Source organism: Muntiacus reevesi, chromosome 4 (genome assembly GCF_963930625.1).
Source record: "Muntiacus reevesi chromosome 4, mMunRee1.1, whole genome shotgun sequence".
Lineage (NCBI taxonomy): Eukaryota > Metazoa > Chordata > Mammalia > Artiodactyla > Cervidae > Muntiacus > Muntiacus reevesi.
In genome coordinates this window covers 145,317,829-145,343,534 of record NC_089252.1, presented here as the reverse complement: position 1 = coordinate 145,343,534, position 25,706 = coordinate 145,317,829, and the positions used below count along the sequence as shown (strand labels likewise).

The window sequence follows — 25,706 nt, the reverse complement described above, 5'->3', positions numbered from 1 at the left end:
TATTCTCTTACTTTCTTTTAGCCACATAAAACATAATTATTTTATGTATTCATCATTTTTTCCCCACATATTTATCACTTTCTTTGCTCCTCATTCCTTCTTACATGTCACAGCTTCCACTTGAGATTACTTTTACGTATTTGCTTTAGAAAAGCCTCAGGACTATAGATGTTTTGGACTGGACAGCTCTTTGTTGTGGGGGGGCTGTGCATTGTGGGATGTTTAGCAGCACCCGTGGTCTCTGCCCACTACATGTCAGTACCAACCCCTCCACCCAATTCTGACATCCCAAATGTCCCCAGATGTTGTCAGATGTCGTTGAGGGGCAAAATCATTCCTGGTTGAGAACCACTGCTTTAGAATTTACTTCGATGTAAGTCTCCTGCTCTGTTTTTGTTTCTTGAAAATACCTATTTCGTTTTCATTTTTAAAAGGTATTTTCCTTGAGCGCATAATTCTAGGTTATTTTTTAGCATGTTTAAAATATCTGTCTGTTGGCTTCTGTCTCCCATTGTTGCTTTTGAGAAGTTAGATTATATGACTATTGCTGTTTAAATATAAACTTTTTTTTTCTTTCAGGTACGTTTATAGTCTTTTCTTTACCTTTAGTTGTTTTGCAGGTTCTCTTATATTGTGTTTAGGTGTAGAATTATTATTTATTCCCCATGGGAGTTACTAGGGTTTTTGAGTCTATGTATCGGGGTCTGTTCTGAGAATACTTCCAGCCATTATCTCTTCACATTTTCTGTCTATCTTCTTCTTTGTCCTTCTCACTCTATCCTCCATATTTCTTAACCTCTCATTTTCCATCTGTTTGTCTGTTCATATTGCAATTCAGATAATTTCTTCATACCTATAATCCAGCTCACTAAGTTTCACTTTAGCTTTATTTGGTGTATCTGAACAATGATTTTTAAAATTTCAAGTGTTATATCTTTGTTTTTAGAAAATGTTTGGTTCTTTTTCAAATCTATAGTTTTGTGTTCACTGAAGATATTTTCAAGCTTTTCTTGAAATGTAGTCTACCATTTATTCAAACATAGTAAGCATAATTGTTTTATAATCTTTGATAATGTCATTATCTAAAATCATTTGGGTCTGATTGTGCCGTCTACTGTAGTTTTTGCATCTTGTTCCTCCTGCCTTGTTATTTTTTCTTTACTGTCCATTAATCTTGAGAAACTGCGGACATTTTTCGTGGCCAAGGATGAGAGTTTTTCTCCAAAAAGAATTTGCTATTGCCAGGTGCCTGGGAACCACCTCTAGAGTTTCAGGCTCTTCTTTTCTTTTTTTGTACCATCTAGGTCATGTTAATTTGGGTTCTACTGGAGAACTAGTTACATTTTCTTCACCCATTCCCTCCTCCATACCTATGGAATGTTCCTTTTATTACCTTACCCTGATGATGTGGTCCTTTTTATCTTTACCTTTATCTTTACTTTTTATCTTTACCTGGCTTCTTAATGTTCCCCTCTCCTTTGAGAGCAGTTCAAGTCCGCCTTGATAGGGGATTTTATTTACTCTTTCATTTGTTCTTACTGTATTTCAGGTTTTGGCTTGGTGATTTAGAATCACTAAATTTTAGAATTTAGTCTTTAGAATATAAGAAGCAGAGGACAGAGAAGCATCAAGAAATGTGAAACACTTAAGATTGTACACTGTTTTTAAGTTGATAATATATTTAATAGCAGCATTGTTTTGATTATATTTATTTTTATAGTTACCATATAGTTATAGCAAATGATACTAGTTTCTGTTTATCACAGTGAAATAAGGTTTTCTTTTTAAGTACACGTGAGTGTACAAAAGGATATGTACTTTAAAGAAAAATAAGAAGTAATTGTATAGGAGATACTTGGATTTGGCATTTTCCTGAAAGCATACTTCTGAATATGAATTTATTTTATTTGTAATTTGAGTATGAATACTTTACTCTGGTCAGTTTACACGTATGAATCCTCTCTGCCCAATCTTGTTTTAAAATTTATTTTTGGCCGTGTTGGGTCTTCGTTGCTGCATGCGTTTTTCTCTAGTTGCGACTAGTGGGAGCTACTCTCTAGTTGTAGTGTGCAGGCTTCTCTTTGTAATGGCTTCACTTGTGAAGCACAGGCTATAGGGTGCAAAGGCTTCAGTAGTTACAATTCCAAGCTCTAGGCTGCAGGCTTAATAGTTGTGGTGCATGGGCTTAGTTGCTCTGCAGTATGTGGGATCTTCCTGGACCAGGGATCAAGCCCATGTCTCCTGTGTTGGCAGGTGGATTCTTAACCACTGAGCCACCAGGGAAACCTCAGATCATTTTGAATGTTTTGAGACCTAGAAAGAGAAACACTTTGGGGCAAGTACAGCATAGGCTTAACTACAGGGAAAATTTTTTTTAAACCACAGAACTACAGTTAAATTATCTTTAAATAATAAACCAAAAGATGTAAAAATTTGACCTCATTTTATTTTTCATTTGTACTTTGAATTAATGGCTCCGGTCATTGATGACTGAGCAGATACCCTGGACTTACGGGTTTGCCATAGTTGATACTGAAGTAAGTAAAAAATCATCATTCCAAATGTCAAAACAGTCTGTTCTTTTTCCTTGAAATGAAAAAGCAAAACAAATAAACTTATTGTGTGGGAAGCAAATTGAGAACATGCAGAGGGTGAGAGGTATCACACCTAAATATTATTCTTATTGTCATAAAATAACCATTCAGTGTTTAAATTTTCTTGTTATTTATTGTATGTGTGTACACACACAAATCTTTTTTTTTTTCTAACAGTTTGTTGAAACAAGATCCAAATAAAAGATACATATATAGGCTCCTTCTCTTCACCTCCCCCATTCCACTTGTTTTTTACTTACTACTTACTTAATCTTCACTATAACTCTGAAAAAGTAATATTCTATTTACAAAGGAGAACTGAGGCCCTCGGAGCATTACATAATTTGTTTAGCATCACAGAGCTGAAAATGACAGCCTTTAGCTGAAAATCAGCCAAGTCTGTCTGATGCCAGAAATTTGTGTGCCTTTCTGGAGTTAGAAGACTTTGGATTCATACTCTAATAAATAGAGGTTTCTTGCCCTTGGCACTCTACTAACTCTCCAGCCTTCCTCACCCAAGTGTTTATGGTCCAAGGACCCCCCCTAATTAGTGAGGTGAAAGTGTTCTTGCCCATGCCACTACACTAACTATCCAGCCTCCCTCACCCAAATGTTTATGGTCCAAGGACACCCTAATTAGCGAGGTGAAAGTGTTAGTAGCTCAGTCATGTCCAACTCTTTGTGACCCCAGTGACTGTAGCCCACCAGTCTCCTCTGTCTATGGAATTCTCTAGGCAAGAATACTGGACTGGGTAGTCATTCTGTTCTCCAGGGGATATTCCCAACCCAGGAATCAAACCCAGGTCTCCCGCACTGCAGGCAGATTCTTAATCTTCTGAGCTACCAGGGAAGCCCAGTTATGGAGCTAAAAAGCAGTATGCTAATTTTTTGCCCAACTATTTGTATAAGAATGAGCCCAGCTACAGTAGCGTAATAGGCAATCAGTTCTGCAGTTCCCAGTTTAACCACAGCAGCTCCAAAAAATCATTTTCTACTTCTTCTAACATCTCCCAAGAGATTCTGAGGTTAGTGCCATAGTGTACTAGTAGGTTCTACAGCTTTAAGGTGTAGAACTCTTTAGTGTGGTAGCCACAAATGGGTATTTCATTTTTAACTTAAATTACAATTAAATAAAATTAAAAATCCCTCAGTCACACTGGCCACGTTTCAAATGCTTGATAGTAACTACCAAATTGCATAGTGCAGATTTAGAACATTTCTATCATTGCAGAAGGCTCTGTTAGTGCCAAAAAATAACAGGTGGAGGCAATCATCTGTGTTCCAACCACAGATTGACACTGGGGGTGAGCGGGGAACAGCAGCTCTCCCTCTCTCTTTTCTTTCTTTAAGAAAGACCTCAGGATTTAGATGATCACCTTTGAGAGTGGCAGTGGGAAGACACAAGGCTTTAGGACTCTGAGTAGTAGGCATTTTGTGAAGGTAGAATGATTAATAAGGCAAAGCAGTGACTACTAGCTGAAACAAAACCTGGTGCCTTTTTTCCTTAAAATGTGCCCGATCCACAGCCTGCACAAAACACAAGGATTATCAGAAACTCTGAAGGAATGATTTACTTTTACCCTTTTAGAAATGTATTTATCCCCCTCACAAGCTCGCCTCATTATTTGAGTGACTGGCTTTAGTTGTTCAGCAGCGAGTTGTTGAACAACCATCACTGGATAATGTTGGCTGCTAAGTCACTTCAGTCGTGTCCGACTCTGTGTGACCCCATAGACGGCAGCCCACCAGGCTCCACCGTCCCTGGCATTCTCCAGGCAAGAATACTGGAGTGGGCTGCCATTTCCTTCTCCAATGCATGAAAATGAAAAGTGAAAGTGAAATCACTCAGTCGTGTCTGACTCTTCGTGACCCCATGGACTGCAGCCTACCAGGCTCCTCTGCCCATGGAATTTTCCAGGCAAGAGTACTGGAGTGGGTTGCCATAATGTTGGATCACACCAAAAAAAGATACCCCACATCCAAGGACAAAGGAGAAGCCCCAGCAAGATGGTAAGAGGGGTGAAATTGCGTTTAGAATCAAAACCCTTAGCCGCCAGAGAGTCTCAGAGGGCTCAAACAAACCTTGTGTGTACCAGGACCCAGAGACCCTACAGAGACTGAGCCAGAACTGTGACCGAGTGTCCCCTGGGAAGGTCCGGGTCAGCAGCGGCCTGCCACAAGGGCAGGGGCTCTGGGTGCAGCAGACCTGGGTGTGGCATAAGCCCTCCTGGAGGAGGTCACCCTCATCCCCACCATAGAGCTGCCAGAACTTACACAGGACTGGGGAAGCGGACTCTTGGAGGGCACAGACAGAACCTGTGAGCACCAGGACCCAGGATAAAGGAGCGGTGACCCCACAGGAGGCTGACCCAGACTTGCACGTGAGTGTCCAGGAGCCTCCAGCGGAGGTGTGGGTCCACGGTGGCCTGCTGCAGGGTCGGGGGCACTGAGTGCGGCAGTGCTTGCATGGGACCTTTTGAAGGACATCGCCATTATGTTCATTACCTCCACCTCAGGCCTAACAACAGGGAGGGAACAAAGCCCTGCCCATCAGTAGAAAGTTGGATTAAATTTACTGAGCATGGCCCATCAGAACAAGACCCAGTTTCCCCCTCAGGCAACCTCTCCCATCAGGAAGCTTCCATAAGCCTCTTATTCTTATCTATCAGAGGCCAGACAGAATGAGAATCACAGTCACAGAAAACTTAACCTAACTGATCACATGGAACACAGCCTTGTCTAACCCAATGAAACTGTGAGCCATGCCGTGTAGGGCCACCCACCCAAGGTGGATGGGTCATGATGGAGAATTCTGACAAAACGTCCATTGGAGAAGGGAATGGCAAGGCACTTTCAGTATTCTTGCCTTGGGAACCCCATGAACAGCATGAAAAGGCAAAAAGATGGGACACTGAAAGATGAACTCCCCACGTCAGTAGGTGCTCAATATGCTACGGGAGATCAGTGGAAAAGTAACTCCAGACAGAAAGAAGAGACAGAACCAAAGCAAAAACACCCACTTGTGGATGTGATTGGTGATGGAAGTAAAGTCCAATGCTGTAAAGAGCAGTATTGCATAGGAACCTGAAATGTTAGGTCCATGAATCAAGGCAAATTGGAAGTGGACAAGCAGGAGATGGCAAGAATGAACATTGACATTTTAGGAATCAGTGAACTAAAATAGACTGGAATGGGTGAATTTAACTCAGATGACTGTTAGATACATCTACTACTGTGGGCAAGAATCCCTTAGAAGAAATGGAGTAGCCATCATAGTCAACAAAAGAGTCTGAAATGCAGTACTTGGATGCAGTCTCAAAAACGACAGAATGATCTCTGTTTCCAAAGCAAATCATTCAGTATCATAGTAATCCAAGTCTACACCCCGAGCAGTAATGGTGAAGAAGCTGAAATTGAATGGTTTTATGAAGACCTACAAGACCTTCTAGAACGAACACCCAAAAAAGATGTCCTTTTCATTATAGGGGACTGGAATGCAAAAGTAGGAAGTCAAGAGGTACCTGGAGTAAATTTGGTACTTGGGGTACCAAATTTGGTACTTGGGGTACGAGGGCAAATTTGGCCTTGGAGTACAAAACGAAGCAGGTCAAAGGCTAACAGTTTTGCCAAGAGAATGCACTGATCAAAGCAAACACCCTCATTCAACAACAACAGAGAAGACTACACATGGACAACACCAGATGGTCAATACCGAAATTGAATTGATTATATTCTTTGCAGCCAAAATGGAGAAGCTCTGTACAGTCAGCAAAAACAAGACCGGGAGCTAACTGTGGCTCAGACCATGAACTCCTTATTGCCAAATTCAGACTTAAATTGAAGAAAGTAAGAAAACCACTAGACCATTCAGGTATGAATAGTCTTAAATCAAACCCCTTACTATTATACAGTGGAAGTGACAAATAGATTCAAGAGATTAGATCTTATAGATAGAGTGCCTGAAGAACTATGGACGGAGGTTCGTGACATTGTACAAGAGGCAGTGATCAAGACCCTCCTCAAGAAAAAGAAATGCAAAAAGGCAAAATGGTTGTCTAAGGAGGACTTTCAAATAGCTGAGAAAAGAAGGGAAGCCAAAGGCAAAGGAAAAAAGGAAAGATAAACCCATTTGAACGCAGAGTTCCAAGTAAGAAAGCCTTCCTCAGTGATCAGTGCAAAGAAATAGAGGAAAACAATAGAATGGGAAAGACTAGAGATCTCTTCAAGAAAATTAGAGATACCAAGGGAACATTAATGCAAAGATGAGCACAATAAAGGACAGAAATTCTATGGACCTAACAGAAGTAGAAGATACTAAGAAGAGGTTCAAGACCACACAGAAGAACTACACAAAAAAGATCTTCATGACCCAGATAACCACAATGGTGTGATCACTTACCTAGAGCCAGACATCCTGGAATGCAGTCAAGTGGGCCTTAGGAAGCATCACTATGAACAAAGCTAGTGGAGGTGATGGAATTCCAGATGAACTATTTCAAATCCTAAAAGATAATACTGTGAAAGTGCTGCACTCAGTATGCCGGCAAATCTGGAAATCTCAGCAGTGGCCACAGGACTGGAAAAGGTCAGTTTTCAAAATCCCAAAGGAAGGCAGTGCTAAAGAACATTCAAACTACTGCACAGTTGTTCTCATCTCACTTGCTAGCAAAGTAATGCTCAAAAGTCTCCAAGCCAGGCTTCAACAGTATGTGAACTGTGAACCTCCAGATATTCAAGCTGGATTTAGAAAAGGCAGAGGAACCAGAGATCAAATTGCCAACATCCGCTGGATCATCGAAAAAGCAAGAGTTCCAGAAAAACATCTACTTTTGCTTTATTGACTACACCAAAGCCTTTGACTGTGTGGATCACAACAGTGACTGTGGAAACTTCTTCAAGATGTGGGGATACCAGACCACCTGACCTGCCTCTTGAGAAATCTGTATGCAGGTCAGGAAGCAACAGAACCAGACATGGAAAAACAGACTGGTTCCAAATTGGTAAAGGAGTACGTCAAGGCTGTATATTGTCACCCTGCGTATTTAACTTATATGCAGAGTACATCATGCAAAATGCCAGGCTGGATGAAGCACAAGCTGGAATCAAGATCGCTGGGAGAAATATCAATAACGTCAGATAGGCAGATGACACCACCCTCATGGCAGAAAGCGAAGAAGAACTAAAGAGCCTCTTGATAAAAGTGAAAGAGGAGAGTGAAAAAGTTGGCTTAAAACTCAACATTCAGAAAATGAAGATCATGGCACCTGGTCCCATCACTTCATGGCAAATAGATGGAGAAACAGCAGCTGACTTTATTTTTCTGGGCTCCAGAATCACTGCAGATGGTGACTGCAGCCATGAAATTAAAAGACGCTTACTCCTTGGAAGGAAAGCTATGACCAATCCAGATAGCATATTAAAAAGCAGAGACATTACTCTACCAACAAAGGTCCGTCTAAGCTATGGTTTTTCTGGTAGTCATGTATGGGTGTAAGAGTTGGGCCATGAAGAAAGCTGAGCACCGAAGAAATCATGCTTTTGAACTGTGGTGTTGAAGAAGGCTCTTGAGAGTCTCTTGGACAGCAAGGAGATCCAGCTAGTCCATCCTAAAGGAAATCAGTCCTGAATATTCATTGGAAGGACTGATGCTGAAACTGAAACTCCAATACTTTGGCCACCTGATGCAAAAAACTGACTCATTTGAAAAGACCCTGATGCTGGGAAGGATTGAGGGCAGGAGGAGAAGGGCACGACAGAAGATGAGATGGTTGGATGGCATCACTAACTCGATAGACATGTGTTTGAGTAAACTCTGGGAGTTGATGGTGGACAGGGAAGCCTCGCCTCCTGCAGTCCATGGGGTCACAGAAAGTCGGACACAACTGAGTGACTGAACTGAACTGGCTTTAGTTAGGATCTGAAAAGTAAGGAAACCTCTGAGTATAATGGTACCTCTAGAGCTAGACTGTTAAGATTTATGAGTTCTATTTTTACTCAGTAATTTCTGTATCTCCATAGTGGGATACTGTCAACAAAAACACAGTTAGACACCTGTTAAAGGCAGCAAGAATTTCACAGTTCTTTCATACAGTAGGAAAGAGAAACTCCAGCATAAATTAAGCTCAACTCTGCTGAAAGAAAAGTTGGGTCCCTTTTAAAATGCTGCTGCTGCTAAGTCACTTCAGTCGTGTCCGACTCTGCGACCCCATAGACAGCAGCCCACCAGGCTCCCCCGTCTCTGGGATTCTCCAGGCAAGAATACTGGAGTGGGTTGCCATTTCCTTCTCCAATGCATGAAAGTGAAAAGTGAAAGTGAACTTACTCAGTCGTGTCCGACTCTTAGCAGCCCCATGGACTGCACCCTACCAGGCTCCTCCATTCATGGGATTTTCCAGGCAAGAGTACTGGAGTGGGGTGCCATTGCCTTCTCCGTTTAAAATGCTGGGGTGTAGTAAAGGAAAAGTATTGAAGATGTTAGGTGGAGAGGTTGGTCAGTGTGATCACGCCATCTGTGTCTGCTTGCTAATTGGTGCTTCTGAAACTGAGGTTCCCATCCTTCCACAGAGACTGGTAGACAAGGGCCCTGTCCTTCTTGGTGATTACATTTCAACGGAATGACTTTCAGGTCCTTGAGAGAGACATTTCTGTGCTGTAAAAGATTTGTATTTCAAGGGTCAGAGAAAGGATTGACAGCTGCAATTTTTCTGAGGTTAAGTGCTCCAAGAAAGTGAGGTCAAAGGTGTTGGCTAGAACAAGCAGTTAGTTATTTTGGTAGCATTAAGCTTTCTCAGGGAGACCTTTTGAAGATAACTGGGTCATCCTAGGGACACAGCCTTAAGCTGACGGAAGCTGTGCTAGAGTTTGGTCTTGTGTCTTACAGTGTGTGAGGGAGGTTGAATGAAGTTGCTTGTGCTGAGAATCTACAGTTTTCAGTACCTGGATAAAGGAATTTCTGTTTCTTTTTCATTGAAGTGTAGTTGATTTGCAATGTTGTGTTACTTCCGCTGTTCAGAGTGATTCAGTTACAACTAATAACAATAATAATAATCTCTTTTTTCTCTCTCTCTCCATATATATGTGTGTATGTGTTAGTCACTCAGTCATGTCCAACTCTTTGCGACCCCGTGGACTATAGCCCACCAGGCTTTTCTGTCCATGGAATTCTCCAGGCAAGAATACTGGAGTGGATTGCCGTTCCTTCTCCAGAGTATATATTCAATATCCTATGCAGGGGCTTTCCAGATGGTACTAGTGGTAAAGAATCCACCTCGCAATGCAGGAGATGCAAGATATATGGATTCGATTGCTGGGTCAGGGAGATCCCCTGGAGTAGCAAGTGGCAACTCGCTCCAGTATTCCTGCCTGGGAAATTCCATGGGCAGAGGAGCCTGGTGGGCTACAGCCCACTGGACAGCAAAGAGTTGGACACGACTGAGTGAGCACACACAATGTCCCGTGCTAAACCGTAAGGGAAAATAATACTGACAAGAATAATGTATGTGTGTAAGGTTTTTTAAAAAATATTCTTTTCCCTTATGGTTTAGCGTAGGATACTGAATATAGTTCTCTGTGCTGTACCTAAGTAGGACCTTGTTGCCTACCCATTCTATATATAAAAGCTTACATCTAACTCCAACCTCTCACTCCATTCCCTCCCTCAGCCCCTCCCCCTAGGTAACCACCAGTCTATTCTCTCTCTAGCCCTGATTCTGTTTCATAGGTTCATCTGTGTCATATTTTAAATTCCATATATAAGTGGGTATCATATGGTATTTGTCATCCTTCTTTCTGACTTCACTTAGTATGATAATCTTTAGTTGTATTCATGATGCTGCAAGTGGCATTATTTCCTTCTTTTTAGCATCTGAGTTGTCTTCCGTTGTTTACATACACTGCATCTTCTTTAGCCATCCGTCTGTTGACGGGTGTTTAATTGTTTCCATGTCTTGCCTGTTGTGTATAGTGCTGCGGTGAACATGGGGATGCATGTATCTTTTGAATTGTGGTTTTGTCCAATATATGCCCAGGAAGTAGGATTGCTGGATCATATGGTAAATCTGTTTTTAGTTTTCCAAGGAATTTCCATACTGTTTTCTATAGTGTCTGCACTACTTCACCAGCTTACAGTCTCACTAACAGTGTAGGAGGGTTCTTTTTTTTCTCTACACCCTCTCCAGCTTTTGTTATTTGTAGACTTTTAAGTGCGGCCATTCTGACTGGTGTGAGGTGGTACCTCATTGTATTTTTTTTTTGGCAGGATCTTAGTTCCCTATCAGGGATCAAATTTGTGCCCACTGCAGTGGAAATTTGGTGTCCTAACCAACTGGACCACCAAGGAATTCCCCTTCCCTATAGTTTTGATTTGCATTTTTCTAATAAATAAGCAGTGTTGAGCATCTTTTCATGTGCCTGTTGGCCATCTGTATGTCTTCTTTGGAGAAACGTGTTTTTAGGTCTTCTGCCCATTTTCGGATTGGGTTGTTTATTGAATTGTATGCTCTGTTGGTAAATTTTGAAAAATTAAGCCCTTGTTGGTCACATCATTTGTTAATATTCCCTCCCATTCTGTAGGTTGTCTTTTTGTTTTGTTTATGGTTTCCTTGCTGTGTAAAAGTTTGTAAGTTTGATTAGGTCCCTTTTCTTTGTTTTTATTTTTATTTCTGCTGCCTTGGGAGACTGACCTAAGAAAACATAAGTACGATTTATGACAGAGAATGTTTCACCTATGTTCTCTTCTAGGAGTTTTACGGTGTCATGTATTATTTTTTTATATAGTGAGAGGCTGTGTTGTAGCTGTCCAACTTTCCCAGCACTGCTTGCTGAAGAGACTGTCTTTTCCCATTGTATGAATATACAATATTCATACAATATTGTTTCCTGTCTTGAAGACTGACTGTACATATGTGGGTTTATTTTGGGGTGCTCTTTTCTGAGCCATTGAACTATATGTCTGTTTTTATGCCAATACCAGGCTGTTTTGATTACAGTAGCTTTGTAGTATTGTTGAAGTCTGGGAGGATTTATACCTCATGTATTCTTTTTCTTCAGGATTGCTTTGGCAGTTCTGGGCCTTTTATGGTTCCATATGAATTTTAGGATTATTTGTTCTAGTTTGGTGAAAAGTATCAGTGGTAATTTGAGAGGGATTGCATTAAATCTGTAGATTGCTTTGGGTATTATTGTGTTTTAACAGTATTAACTCTCCCAATCCAAGAGCATGATCTATCTTTCCATTTCTTTCAATTATCTAATGTTTCCTTTATTAGTGTTTTACAGTTTCAGCCTATAAGTCTTTCATCTCCTTGGTCAGGTTTATTCCTAAGTATTTTATTTTGGGGGAATGTGATTTTAAAAGGTGTTTTTTTATACTCCCTTTCTGATAATTTGGATAAATTTTTATATCTAATATTTTGTGACCTAGGCATTCAGGGGATGGTGAGACTAATTTAATCCAACTTTGGGAAAGGATAAAGAACCTTCAATGAAAGTAAATAAGGCATTATTATTGGGGACCTGATGCATACACAGAAAAGAGTCATGAAGGTGATTTTCAGGACTTGAGGAGCAACCTTGAGTTTTACTTTGTGTTTAAGCTCAGGATGAATGCTTAGAACTAGTATAGTCTAGGAGAAGGCGAGAGATCTGAAAATTTCTGGGAAAGCTTCTTGGAAGAGGTAGAACCTGAGCTGAGTCTTGAAAGGTGATGGGTGGACTTTTCTTGGTTTAGTATTTTATTGTGGTATTTCCATGAATCCCCATCTGCTTTCCACAGAAATAAAATATCTCAAGTACAAAATTGAATCATGAAAAAAAATTTTTTTTAAAGATGCTGCCCAAAGTTGGTATTTCTCACTTTTAAAAAAATTTTTAATTTTTTTTTTGGCCACACCACACATCATGAGGGATCTTAATTCCCCAACTAGGGATTGAACCTGTGCCCTCTGCAGTGGAAGCACAGAGTCTTAACCACTGGACTACCAGGGAAGCCCCTCTCTCACTTTTTGATGCTTGATTTCTTAATTGGTTTTTAACCAGCTCTCTTCAGAATGACATGTTCTAAAGAACATGTTTTTATACAGTCAGTTCCACCACCCAAAATATCTTCCAACCCTGTTCCCCATACATAACATCAGGAAATTATATATCTTTCAAAATCCAGCTGAAATAGCACCCTATCTTTGCTCCCACAGTAGATTGGTTTCTATATTTTTGCTTGTATTATAACTCTTACTGTTCATTTTATACTCCTAGTGCAATCTCCTGCACACAGAAGATAGCTCATGTGTGATTAATAGATGTGGTTATATATAATAAGCTCTGAAATGTGTTTTCTAGTATAAAGAACTCAGCTATCTTACATACACAGGTATTATATAATGTTAATTGAATTTTTATTTGTTCTTAGATGTCATTAAGAGGATCTGCGCCAGTGACAATTGTACCTCTTCCTGGAGAGCAAGTACAGGTTCAGGGGGTCATCCAGACAGCTCAGTCTTCCGTAATTCACCCACCACACGTGCAAACGGTACAGAAACTAAAAGACTTAGTGGTTGAGAGAGGGGACTTGTGAACCTGGAGTCTTTGGACAACTGAAGTTGCTGTAGTTTCAATATTACAGACCAAGATAACGATGTCTTAGAAATTGGACTATAGAACAAATGAAGTGAATGGAAAAGTTTTAGAACTTCTAGTTTCATGTATATACTACCCAGTGAAAACAGAAGGCAATTTTGGGGAGAAGTTATTGTTTAGAATTTAAGGAAATGAAAGATTTTCTGAAGGGAAAGCACCTTTTTATCCTAGTGGTATCCTTCACGAAAAAGAAAATTCTGAAGAAAGGGTGAAGAAAGTACCTACTTTATGCTTTATGGTGTTCAAATAAAAAAGAGTTCCCTCATTGTAAAGTTCTTACTTATACCTGTCTACCTGTCTGTTTACACCTGGCAACAATAGGAAGGAAAGAGCCATCCTGGGGTCTTTGCTTTTTACTCTTTCTCCCCATTGTATCTTCTGGCTCCTGTGAGTCTCAGAATACCTTTGGTCATCTTTCATTTTTAGAAGCAGCTATCTTGGAAGAAAAGCTGTGTAGCTCATTTTCCCTCTTGAGTATATACTGTCTGTGTAGCTCGTTTTTCCTCTTGAGTATATACAGTGGCTTGTATAACTCATCTTTCCTCTTAAGTATATACATTGTCTGTGTAGCTCATTTCCCTCTTGAGTATATACAGTATCTGTGTAGCTAATTTTTCCTCTTGAGTATGTACAGTGTCTGTATAACCCATCTTTCCTCTTGAGTATATACAGTGTCTCTGTAGCTGATTTTCCTCTTGAGCATATATGATGTCTGTATAACTCATTTTTCCTCGACTATACACAGTGTCTGTGTAGCTCTTTTTCCCTCTTGAGTATATACAGCGTCTGCCAGGGCTGTCAGCTCTGGAGCTGCATCTTTATGTGTTTTTTCCTTTGTGAAAGGTGACTCCTGCATGGTTTTTCTGAGTTTTTATGTGAAGATTTTACTCTTGCTAGTGCTGTCATTAAAGGTTCTTCCTCTTAGTTGTAAGTAATGTCTTAGTTCTAGGAATTATTTTCTTACTTGAGTTCACCGGGAGACTGGAGTAAATCTGTGGACAAAAGGTAAAACAGCTAAGATTTAGATTAGAAATGGCATGTCTGTGATGCTTGAGGAAACAGAAGCGACTGATCTTCTCTAATTTTTACTGTATTGTTTGTTACTGTGGTTATTTATTAACTATTATGGATTATGACCCGTTCTTTCTTTTCTATCAAAAGATAAAGATTTAAGATATAAAAAAGTATAAGTACACTTGAACTCATTTTTGAAGGTGATTATACAGTGGAAAACAAACTTCTTTGGAAATTTAAGATCTAAGTCTAAATAGTTTAGGGGAAGGCTTTCTGTATACAGTAGGTAATTAGAGAATTTATTTATTATGTCCTTTCTAGAAACCTGTTTTATTTTTTTTTTAAAGAAGTCAGGTATCACAATGTAGCTTCAGAAAAATATTGAGAAATGTAATACATTTTTTTTTTGAGAAATGTAATACATTTTAAAAATTCTTATTTCCTCAATTGTAAGATATAACTTAAAACTTGCATATGATTATTGTGCATGTTTTTCTCTGCTTGAAAGTTTTCTCCTCAACATCTCCAGCACTGGCTTCTCTTGGCTTTCAGATCTCAAGTTAAATATCTCATCAAGAAGCCTTTCACAAACAAACAATAGGTTTATTATTAATCATAGTTAACATTTAATGTGTGCTTGCGCTATGCCACGCACTAAATGCTTTACATGTATTAACTAATTCAATTATGAAATGAGATAAAGCTAATAATTACAGATTTTTAAGTTTACTTATGTTTGTACCTGCCCTTGCCAGTGACCTCCACTTTGCCAGATCTAATGGTTGTCCTGGGTCCTTACATTACTTCACCTGCTAGCAGAATTTGACATGGTTGATCATTCTTTTCTCCTTAATACTCTGTCTTTGCTGGTTTTTCAAGGACACCGCGCTCATTTGGTATTCCTCCTGCCTCACTGGTGGCTTATTCTTGGCCCCATTTGCTGGTTCCTCCCCTTCTTTCCAACCTCTTCCTGCTAAGAATGTCCCTGGATTTTGTCCTATCTCTCCTTGCTGAGCTCACTCAGTCTTGTGGCTTTAAGGACTGTCCTAGAGAGCTGACTTCCAATATGTATGTCTAGCCCAAAAAGCTCTTCCCTGACACACAGGTTTGTATATTCAGCAGACTCCTCAATGTCATTATCTGTTAACTAGTTATTAGTTGGATATCTAATAGCATTTCAAAGCATGTCCAAAATCCAAATCAGATAGCATTAATGATAAAAAATCTGAGTAGTGTGCATCAGTCTCAAGACTGATATTTACAACTCTAGTGCAGTAGTATTGCTTTATTTGGGGGATAGACTTCTTAGTTTGGAGCCTGCTGTGTTGTATGTTCCTTTAGTTTAGACTCCTGAAATAAAGTTTTTCCTTTTTCCTTTTATTTCTTTCTTTTAGACCTTAGATTTAATGACAAATGAATCTGGGTGGTAGAAGACAGATCATTTTTTCTGAAAGTAAAACTTAAATTTAATTCTTTTCCCACTTGGTTTGTTCATCTTAGTAAAACCAGTTCTGTTTTTCAGGTATCATCTTTATCAGAGAGTGAGGAGTCTCAGGACTCATCTGACAGCATAGGCTCCTCACAGAAAACCCACGGGATCCTAGCACGGCGCCCATCTTACAGGTTAGTGCTCATGTATCAAATCCTGTGTGTGTGATATTACCACATGAGTCTGCATGGTGTTGTGCAAAGCAAATTACATCAAGAAGGAACATGTGTTTGTATCAGAAGGCACGTGTTAAGAGAGATAGGCCTGAGCCAGGCAGGTTATGAAGGGCCCCTGTTGCTGTGCTGAGGAGGAATTTAGACTTACCTTCTGGCAAAGTATTAGATACCTGTATTTACTTTTAGTTAACTTTAATAGTAATTTGAAAGGACTGAAGATTTTAAGAATTGAACTACTTTGTGTTCCCTTCCTTAGCCTCCTAGCTTTTGTCTCTCCCTTTTGTGTGTGTCCCTTTGGTGGAACACAACTCTTCTATATTCTGCATATATTCTAGGCCTCATTTCTTCCTGGAAGCATTCTTTGTTTATTTCTCTGGAGCTTCCCAAGACCAGGTTAGGTCTTTGTTCAGTGGCATTCTTGAACTGATTCCTTTTATAGTACTTATCTCATCCTGTTAGAATTCCAGTTTATTTATGGGCATGGTCTATGCATTATTTTTTGTGATCCCAGGACCTATCAAAATGACCAGCTGAAAGTAGATGCTTAATAATTATTTGCTGAATGAATGGAGAGCTGAAGTAGTGCAACTCACAGAAAGCTTTTAAAATAACCTGGGTGATTTCATATAGGGTAGTGGGATATCTTTGACATGGGTGGATCTGAGACATTTCTATGTTAGAACTGACAAAACCTGGTGACTAGAGGGTAGGAAGAAAGGGAGAGAGAAAAGGGTGAAATGTTTTTGAAACACATAAACAAATTCAGTAAGGTTTTAGATCTTATAAGAAGAATTTTGTATATGGTGTAGAGTCATTCCTGCCTGATGGCACAAATAGGAAAGACTTCATAAAAGATGTGATTTAGTTCATTATCAGTCTGATAAATTTTGGGAGCTAGGAGCAGAGATGGGTTTTGTGAGGCAGAAAGATAGCTTCTTAGGCTGAGGAAACAGGGTAATAAAGGTGGATTATATGATATCAAAGAAGTTGGCCTGTTCTGGGGACTGGGAACTTAAGGTTCAGAGATGAACGGGTTGGTTTAGCAAGAAAAGGTAAACAGGAGCCTTGTTACCTTGTTACCATGTTAAGGAATTGGGACTCTACTGAATAAACAGTTAACGAACATAAGAAATTTTGTCTGCAATTTGGGGGAGAGGGTATGTGAAAAATAAGCCTACTAAAAGAGCTTGTAATCTGAAACTAAAAAAAAGTAATCCAGGGACTTCTCTGGTGGTCTAATGGTTAAGACTCCGTACCTCCACTGCAGGTGGCGGGGGTTCGATCCCTCATCGGAGAACTAAGATCCCACATGCCATACTGTGTGGCTTAAAAAAAGAGTAATCCAGTATGAAAGGAATTTCTCAGCCTTAGAAAACAAAGTCCCAACCAGATAAATTAAAACAAACTTACACCTAGATATATCTTATGAAGCAATAAAAATAAGATCTTTGGAAGAAAGCTTCCAGAAAGAAAAGATGTGACCATTAGGCAGACAACAGATTTTTGAACTGTAGTATTAGGAGACAATGGACTAAAATCTTTAAATGACAAGAGAGCATAACAGTTGGCTGAAATTACATATCCACCTGAACAATCACTCAGAAATAATGGTGAAGTTAAATTAAAATCATTTGACACTGATGTAAGAAATTACTAAAGGGTACATGTCAGGAAGAATAAAATGAAATGAAACAAAAGGAATGTGAATATAAGAATAGTGAACCAAGACATTAATTTAAGATACCATTGACTTTTTAGAATAATACTAATAATGATTAATTTGAGTAGTTTAAAATCAAATGTAAAAAATATACCAGACAGAAACATATAAGACTGGAATGGTCTTCTAGAATCTTGTATTAATTACCTCTAGACTGTTAGACATAATGACCAAAGGAATACAGATAAAATGTTTACTTTTCAAATAGGAGGGCTCTCTCAGCACAAAACAGGTAGCTCCTGGATAAGATACTTACCAATGAATTTTGCATTTATAGGAAATAACAGAAATGTCTTCTAATCCTATTCCAATAAATATAAAGCCATGTACAGACAAATACGTGAGCTGAAACCGAATGGGAAGCAGAAGCAAGCAAGCATGACAGACAGCAGGGTACACCCATTGCTTCCGCAGGAAGGGGCCATGAGCCCAAGACTTTTGTATTAAGCTGAGAACCCTACAAGAAGCTAGAACATCTGAAACAGAGCTTCCCCAAATGAAGTTTTCTGAGTTTATCAAAAATCAACCAAATATGAATTTACAGTCAGAAGTCAAACATACAAGGAAATAAACCATCATAAGTGAGAATCAAAAGAAACAGTATATAGTCAACTCAAATGCAGAAAAAGTACTTAATAAAATTCAGCACATACTCATATTTTTAGCAAGTAAAGAATAAAAATGGACTTTCCTAGCATACATAGACTTTGAGAACTGAACTATACATACGGCAGATCATAGCCCAAGTTCCAAACTGGCCACTACATGGTGCACACAGGGTCAAATCTGATTAGCACTGCAGTCTTTGAAAACTGAAACTGATGTTGGAACTACAACCCACAGAAGGCCAATCAGAACTTGTGGCTTAGACACAACCAGGTTGATACCCTGCTAAAAGAAGAATATCAAAAATTCTCTGAAGGATTTAAAAGAGTCAGATATCATAATATTGAGAATGTCCATTACTTGGCATACAAAGAACCTGAAAGAATCTTAACTTGTAAGGAAAGACTATCAGCAAATGCCATCATCTCCTAGATGAACAAGATACTGGAATTATATGACAAGGACTTTAAAGGAGCTATTACTGCAATGTTCTGACTAACGAGTAAGGGTAGATTCTCTTGAAATGAATGGAAAGATAGAAACTCTCAGCAAAAAAATAGATATAAAGAGAACAAAATAGAAATTCTATAGCTGAGAAGTACAGTTAACAGAAATAAAACCTCACTGGATGGATTCAGTAGAACAGAGGTTAAGAAGTTTCTCAACTTAATCTGTTCAGTGGAGAGTATCCAATCTGAAGAATAGAGATCAGAAAAATTAATTCTCAGGGACTAAAGAGACAATACCCAAAGATTTAACATTGTGTCTTGTGAGTCATAGAACGGAAAAAAAGTATGTTGCAGAAAAAATACTTTTGGAAATAATGACTGAAATGTTCCCAAGTTCAGTGAAACCTACAGATTCAAAAAACTTCACACATCTTAAACAGGGTAAAACACAAAGAAACCCCTGCCCAGACATACCATAATCAAATAGCTATGAAATAAACACATACTGTGAGCAACCACTTATATGACACGCCACTTATCAGGGAAAGCTGTGAAAGACTATAGATTTCTCACAAAAACTGTGCAGGCTAGAAGAAATGAATAGCATTTTTAAAGTGCTGAAAGAAAAGAACTGTTAATCCAGAATTCTGTGTCTTGTAAAAATAACCCTCGGAAATGGAGTTGAACTAAGTATTCTCAGATAAAAGAAAACTAGAGTTGCTCTAAAATAACTGCTAAGTTATTAAGACCAGAAGAAACTTGGAATAGCAAGATCTGGGCAAATATAATAGACTGTTCTGTGAATAGTTTGATAGTTTAAATATATTTGACAGTTGAAAAAAATGACACTGATGGGACTTTCAGTGTATGCAGAGATAATGTATAAGACAACTTACAAAATAAATGGGATAAGGTAGGGATTTAATATGGTAGTAAGGTTTCTAAGGTTCACTTCAAGTGGTAAAACATTGACTAAGTAGACTTGTTATCTGTATTGTAACACCAGAGCAACTACTAAAGAAACTATACAAAGAGATTTAGTCAAATACACAATAGGTAAATTAAAATGGAGTTTTAAAAAATCTTAACTCAAAAGGATGCAGAAGAATTTTTTTAAAAAGCAAATCACCAATATCAATAATTATATTAAGAGAGCATGGGACTTCCCTGGTGGGCCAGTGGTTAAGACTCCACACTTTCCAACCTAAATGTCCATCAACAGAGGAATGGATAAAAGAAAATGTGGTCCACATACACTGTGGAATATTACTCAGCCATAAAAGGAACAAAATAGTGCCATTTGCAGAGACATAGATAGACCTAGGGACTGCCATACAGAGTGAGATAAGTCAGAAAGAGAAAAACAGATACTGTATAATATTGTTTATATTTGGAGTCTAGAAAAATGGTACAGGTGAACTTATTTGCAAAGCAGGAATAGTGACACAGATGTAGAGAAACAATTTACAGACACCAAGACGGGTGGGTGGGATGAATTGGGAGAGTGGGATTGACATATATACACTGTTATGTATAAAATAGATAAGTTAATGAGAACCTGCTGTATAGCACAGGGGACTCAGCTTAGTGCTCTGTGGTGACCTGAATGGGAAGGAAATCTAAAAAGAGGGGGTATATGTGTATGTGTAACTGATTCGCTTGGCTGTACGGCAGAAAGTAAGACAACACTGTAAAGCAGCTATACTCTATGATAAAAATCAATGTTAAAAAAGACTGCACTTCCACTGCAGGAGGCATGGGTTCCATCCCTGTTCAGGGAGGTTCCACATGCCCTGTGGTGTGGCCCAAAAAAAAAAAAGCACATGACTTAAACTCACTAATTAAAAGAGATTATAAAACTATATACCAATGTTCTTTGTGAATACAGACACAAAAATCCTCAACAATTTGTTAGTAAATCAAATAGGTTAACAGATAGAAGGTATTATACACCATAATTGAGTAGGATTTATTCCAGGAATGGAAAATTGGTTTAACATATGAAAGTCAATTAATGTAATAAATTATATTTGTAGGATAAGACCAAAAAACTTACAGTCATCTCAACAGACACAAAAAGCATTTGATGAAATGAGGGTTAAAGGACTTCCCCAATGACTTAGCCCTAAGGAATCTGCCTGCCGATGCAGGAGATGCAAGAGACAAGGGAATGACAACCCACTCTAGTGTTCTTGCCTGGAGAATCCCAGGGAGAGAAGAGCCTAGTAGGCTGCAGTTCAGAGTCACTAAGAATCAGACACAACTGAATGACCAAGCACACATACAGTACCCTTTAGTGATAAAAATTCTCATCAAACAAATAGATGGGAGTTTCCTCAACCTGATAATGAGTCTCTACAAATGCTCATAGCTGACATATTTAATGGAGGAAGATTGAGTATTTTCTCCTCCTGAGAGCAGGCACAGGACAAGACTGTGAATGCTTACTCTCACTGCTTCCACTCTTAAGCACTTAGGCAAGAAAATTAAATAAAAAGCATACTGGAAAGGAAGAAATAAAAGTTTGCAGATGACAGTGATTTCATATATAGAAAATCCCAAAAGATCCACTAAAGTAGAAATAATAAACAAGTTCAGCAGGGTTGCAGGATACAAAATGAATTGTATTTCTCTACACTAGCAATAAACAATCCAGAAATGAAAGTAAGAAAACAGTCCTACTCATAGCAACATAAACTATATAAAATATATGAAATTAAATTTATAAATTCAAATTTTATATCAGTTTATTTGGGTTTTTTTTCCATATGGAAAAGCCTAAATGAACTTTTTGGCCAGTCAAGTAAATTTAACAGATGTATATAATATTAATACTTGCATATTAAAAACCACAAAACTTCATTGAGAGGAATTTTTAAAAATCTTAACTGGAAAGACATTACGTGTTCATTAACTGGAAGACTGAATATTGTTAAGACAAATTACCCAGTTAAAAAATGAGGAAAAGACTAGAATATTTATCCAAAGAAGATACACAAATGGCCAATAAGCATGTGAAAAATTGTTCAGCATGAATTGTGATTAGGTAAATGCAAATCAAAATAATGAGATACCACTTCAAACCTAGTAGGATGCTTAAAAAATCCAAAACATAACAAATGTTGGTAAGGGGAACAATGGCTGTGGAATTAATCTGGCAGTTCTTCAAAATACTGAACATATTTACCTTATAAACCACTACTACTATTGCTATACATCTAAGCAAGAGAAATAACAATCACAATAAAAGTAAAGTGGGTGTATTGGTATCATACAAAATAGACTTGAAAAAAAATTTTTTTAAAAATAAAAAAAAAAAACAAAATAGACTTGAGAGCAAAACATATTATCAGAGATAAAATCAGTTCACCAAGAAGATAAAACAACCCTAAATATGTATGCACTTAACACCAGAGCTTCAGAATACATGTATCAAAAACTTACAGAACTGGAAAGCAAAATAAATCCACAGTTACAGTTGAAAATTTGTGTACATCTTGAGTATCCAACAGAAGTTACAGCAGAAAATAAGCAAGATTATAGAACTGAACAATACCATCAGCCAGTTGGATCTAATTGGCATTGTTAGAACACTTCACCTACATGCACAAAGAATATCCACCAAGACCACATCCTGGATCATAACAAACCTTAACAAATTTAGAAAAACTGAAATTACACAAAGTTCTTTACTCATACTTGAATTAGACTAGAAGCCAATAAAGGAAAGATAACAGGAAATCTCCATACAGAAATTAACACACTTAGAAATAATCTGTGGTCCAAACAGAAAATCTTAAGGGAAATTAGAAAACATTGAACTTAATGAAAGATAAAAATACAAAATACCAAACTCTGTAGGAAATAACAAATCAGTAGGAAATAGAGGGAAATTTACCTTACTAAACACTTTATAGGAAGGAAGGTCTCAAATCAACAGTCTCAGCTTCCACTTGAAGAAACTAGGGGTAAAACAAAATAAGCTTAAAACAAGCAGGAGAAACAAAATAATAGAGATTAAGAGCAGAAATCAGGGAATTCCCTGGCAGTCTGTTGCTTAGGACTCCATGTTTCCACTGCTGGAGGGTTCAATTCCTGGTTGGGGAACTAACATCCTGCAAGACAAGTGGTGCAATTGGGGGTGCGGGAGAGCAGAAATCTGTGAACTTAAAGAGAAAACGAATAGAGATAATATAACTGAAAGGTGTTTCTTTGCGGGGGTGGAGGGGTGTGGAATCAGTAAAATTGATAATCTTGTAGCAAGATGGCTGGATGGTGAATATAAAGGGAAGAGTGGTTGGAGAAGTCACAGGGACAAACCTTGTCAACCATGTTATTTATTCTGATAAGGAACCATTGCACATGAGTGATTTGATCTAACTGACATTTTAAAAAGATGATTGGTTGTTGTGTGGAGAAAAGACTGTAGCAAGGAGGACTTGCTAGAGGCTATTGTTCAGTCAGGAGGAGTTGGTGGCATGGACTTGGGGAACAACAGTGGAGGTGATGAGGATGGGTAAGATTCTGAATATATTTTCAAGATAGAGACAATGGGATTTGTTTATGAATTGGATAAAGGTTGTGAGAAAGAAGACGACTCCAAAATTTTTGAAAAGTAGGGCTGATATTTACTGACATGGGTAAGACTGCCAGGGGTAGAAGAATATCTGATACTAGATTTGAAGGTATTAAGTTTGAGGTGCCTGTTGAATGGAAGCATTCAATACACAGTTGGATATGTGAGTTTTGAGTTCAGGAGAGAAGCTGAGAAAATACAATTTTGAGGGGTCATCAGTGTACACAAGGTTCAGGCCTTTGGGACAGATGAGTTCATTGGAAAGAATGTAGAGAAGTCCAAAAGATGGCTCTTTAAGATTCTCCAAGGTTGAATAAGGAGGATGAGGAAGAATGTAAGACAATGGCAAATAGTATCTCAAAATATAGTAAAAATAAAGTAATATATGTGGGAATGATAACAATTTAGATAATGGCACTCATTGAGAGGGGAAAAGGTCAGGGAAAGGAATTGGTGGTGACATTTTGGTGTATATGTAACTTAATTCCTGTTAAAAATGAGGTATCTGAAGCAAACATGGCAAAATGGCCATCAGTTGATTCCTGGTATGTGGTACATAGGTGTTTTACTTTCTATCCTTTTTTTGGCTGAGCTGGGTCTTGCACAACTTTTTCTCTAGTTGAGGTGAGCTACTCTTGAGCTGCTCTCTAGTTGTGGTGTGGCGGCTTCTCTCAGTGCTGAGCACGGGCTCGGGTGCATGCGCTCAGCAGTAGTTCTCTGGCTCTAGAGCACAGGCTTAGGAGTTGTGGCACACAGACTTAATTGCCCCACAGCATGTGGGATCTTCAGGAACCAGGGATTGAACCAGTGGCTCCTGCATTGGCAGGTGCATTCTTTACCACTGAGCCCTTTTATACTTTTTGTGCTCAAAATATTTCATAACTTGAAAAAGAAATGGGCACAGCATTCCACAGTTTTATGCAAGGCTGGCTGCCTAGGACCATGCAGGCAGTTTGAATGTATTCTCGAGCTCTGTCCCTACCTGCTCACTCATCATTAGAGGTGCCATTTGGGAATCTGGATTCAATAAGCCTCTCCAGATGATTCTGGTATGTAACAGGTTTGGGAAGCACAGTGTCTGTTCTACAGACGGGTAACACAGAGTTCGTAGGACTGCCACGTCCTTTGTTCTCCAATGTGGAACTTCTGTTGGTATAGTCTACACTTGTAGTTCCTGGTGGGAAGACTGTCCAGGTTAAGGGCACCAAGCTGGGAAAGGATCTTCAACATGTGATAAGAGAACATCTGAAGGATCTGAAATTATATGGCCTCCAATGAAGAAAACCTGATGCAGTTGTCAGATATTGCAAAGCTAGGGCATGGATATAGGATTAGGGTATAAAGTTTAACTTTCTCTAGTTTCACTGGGTGGAATTAGCTTTGAATCTAAACAAGGATGAGCTCTAACCATCCAATAATTGAATAGTTTGCTTTTTGAAATTGTGGATGCCTTATTCCTAGAAATAGAAGCTGTTAGTAATATTAGAGAATTGCTCAACGGGGTGGAAGTTTAGCATAGGTAACATGAAAGATCTCTTTTAATGGTAAGGGTTATTATTTTTTTTCTTTGTGATTCTTTTTTGTTATTGTTTTTGCTCAAGTAGTTAAGGTTTTCTAATTTTTCTCCAACAAACGTGGAATTCTTCAGTAAAAATTTCTTTTTTCTTTTCTTCTCAGAAACAAATAATGCTCCTTCCATCCCCAGCTGTGTTTTGGAAGACCTTTCTTTTCAGCAAGGCATCTTTTTCCATCCCCTTATTTTTGCTGAGTTAAGTGTACTTCTTGTTAAAATAATGAATTTTATTTATCACAGATACTCTGTGTTTTTATAATAGTTTTTTTAACTTTCTATCAAAGTTAGGAAAATGGACTTCATCCCCCCCAATTTATACACACACATATATATACGTTCTTTTACATATGGTTTATCACAGGATACTGACTAGAGTGCCCTGTGTTATACAGTAGGATATTGTTTATCCATTCTAAATATTACCAGTTTACATTCACTAACCCCAAACTCCCAGTTCATCCCCTTCCACCTTGGCAAATACCAGTCTTAGAGTAGTATTTTTAATCTCCTTGTTTCTTTCTGAGAACTATGGATTTCTCTTCCATTATAGAGTTGAAGGTTGTAAAAATAAATTTAATCTATTGATTGATCACTGCACCATGCAGCATGTAGGATCTTACTTAGTTCCCAGACCAGGAATCAAACCCGTGCCCTCTGCAGTGGAAGTATGGATTCTTGACCATTGGACCGCCGGGAAAGTCCCCAATTTGATCTTTTTAAATAAAGGTCACTGACATTGTTTAGAAAATGAATAGTACCTTCTACTCAAAATGGAGCCATCTCTCCTATAAAGAGACCTTTTCTACCTCTACAAGCGCCTTGTTGAAAAGGCACTCTGTATGGGTATTTGTTCATTGTCTCTTTTCAGGTCATCATA

General features: G+C 38.5%; 1 protein-coding gene across 2 annotated transcripts in view; it reads left to right on the top strand.

Annotated features, from left to right (window-relative positions):
- The window catches only part of ATF1 (activating transcription factor 1), a 63,406-nt gene that overhangs the window by 27,376 nt on the left and 10,324 nt on the right, over nucleotides 1-25,706 (top strand). The window contains exons 3-4 of one of the 2 annotated variants that reach the window (XM_065934421.1): nucleotides 13,000-13,119; nucleotides 15,763-15,863. In XM_065934421.1, the coding sequence (XP_065790493.1) occupies nucleotides 13,000-13,119; nucleotides 15,763-15,863 (221 nt within the window). The remainder of the gene's footprint in view (nucleotides 1-12,999; nucleotides 13,120-15,762; nucleotides 15,864-25,706) is intronic. The other variant, XM_065934422.1, reaches the window with a different exon arrangement.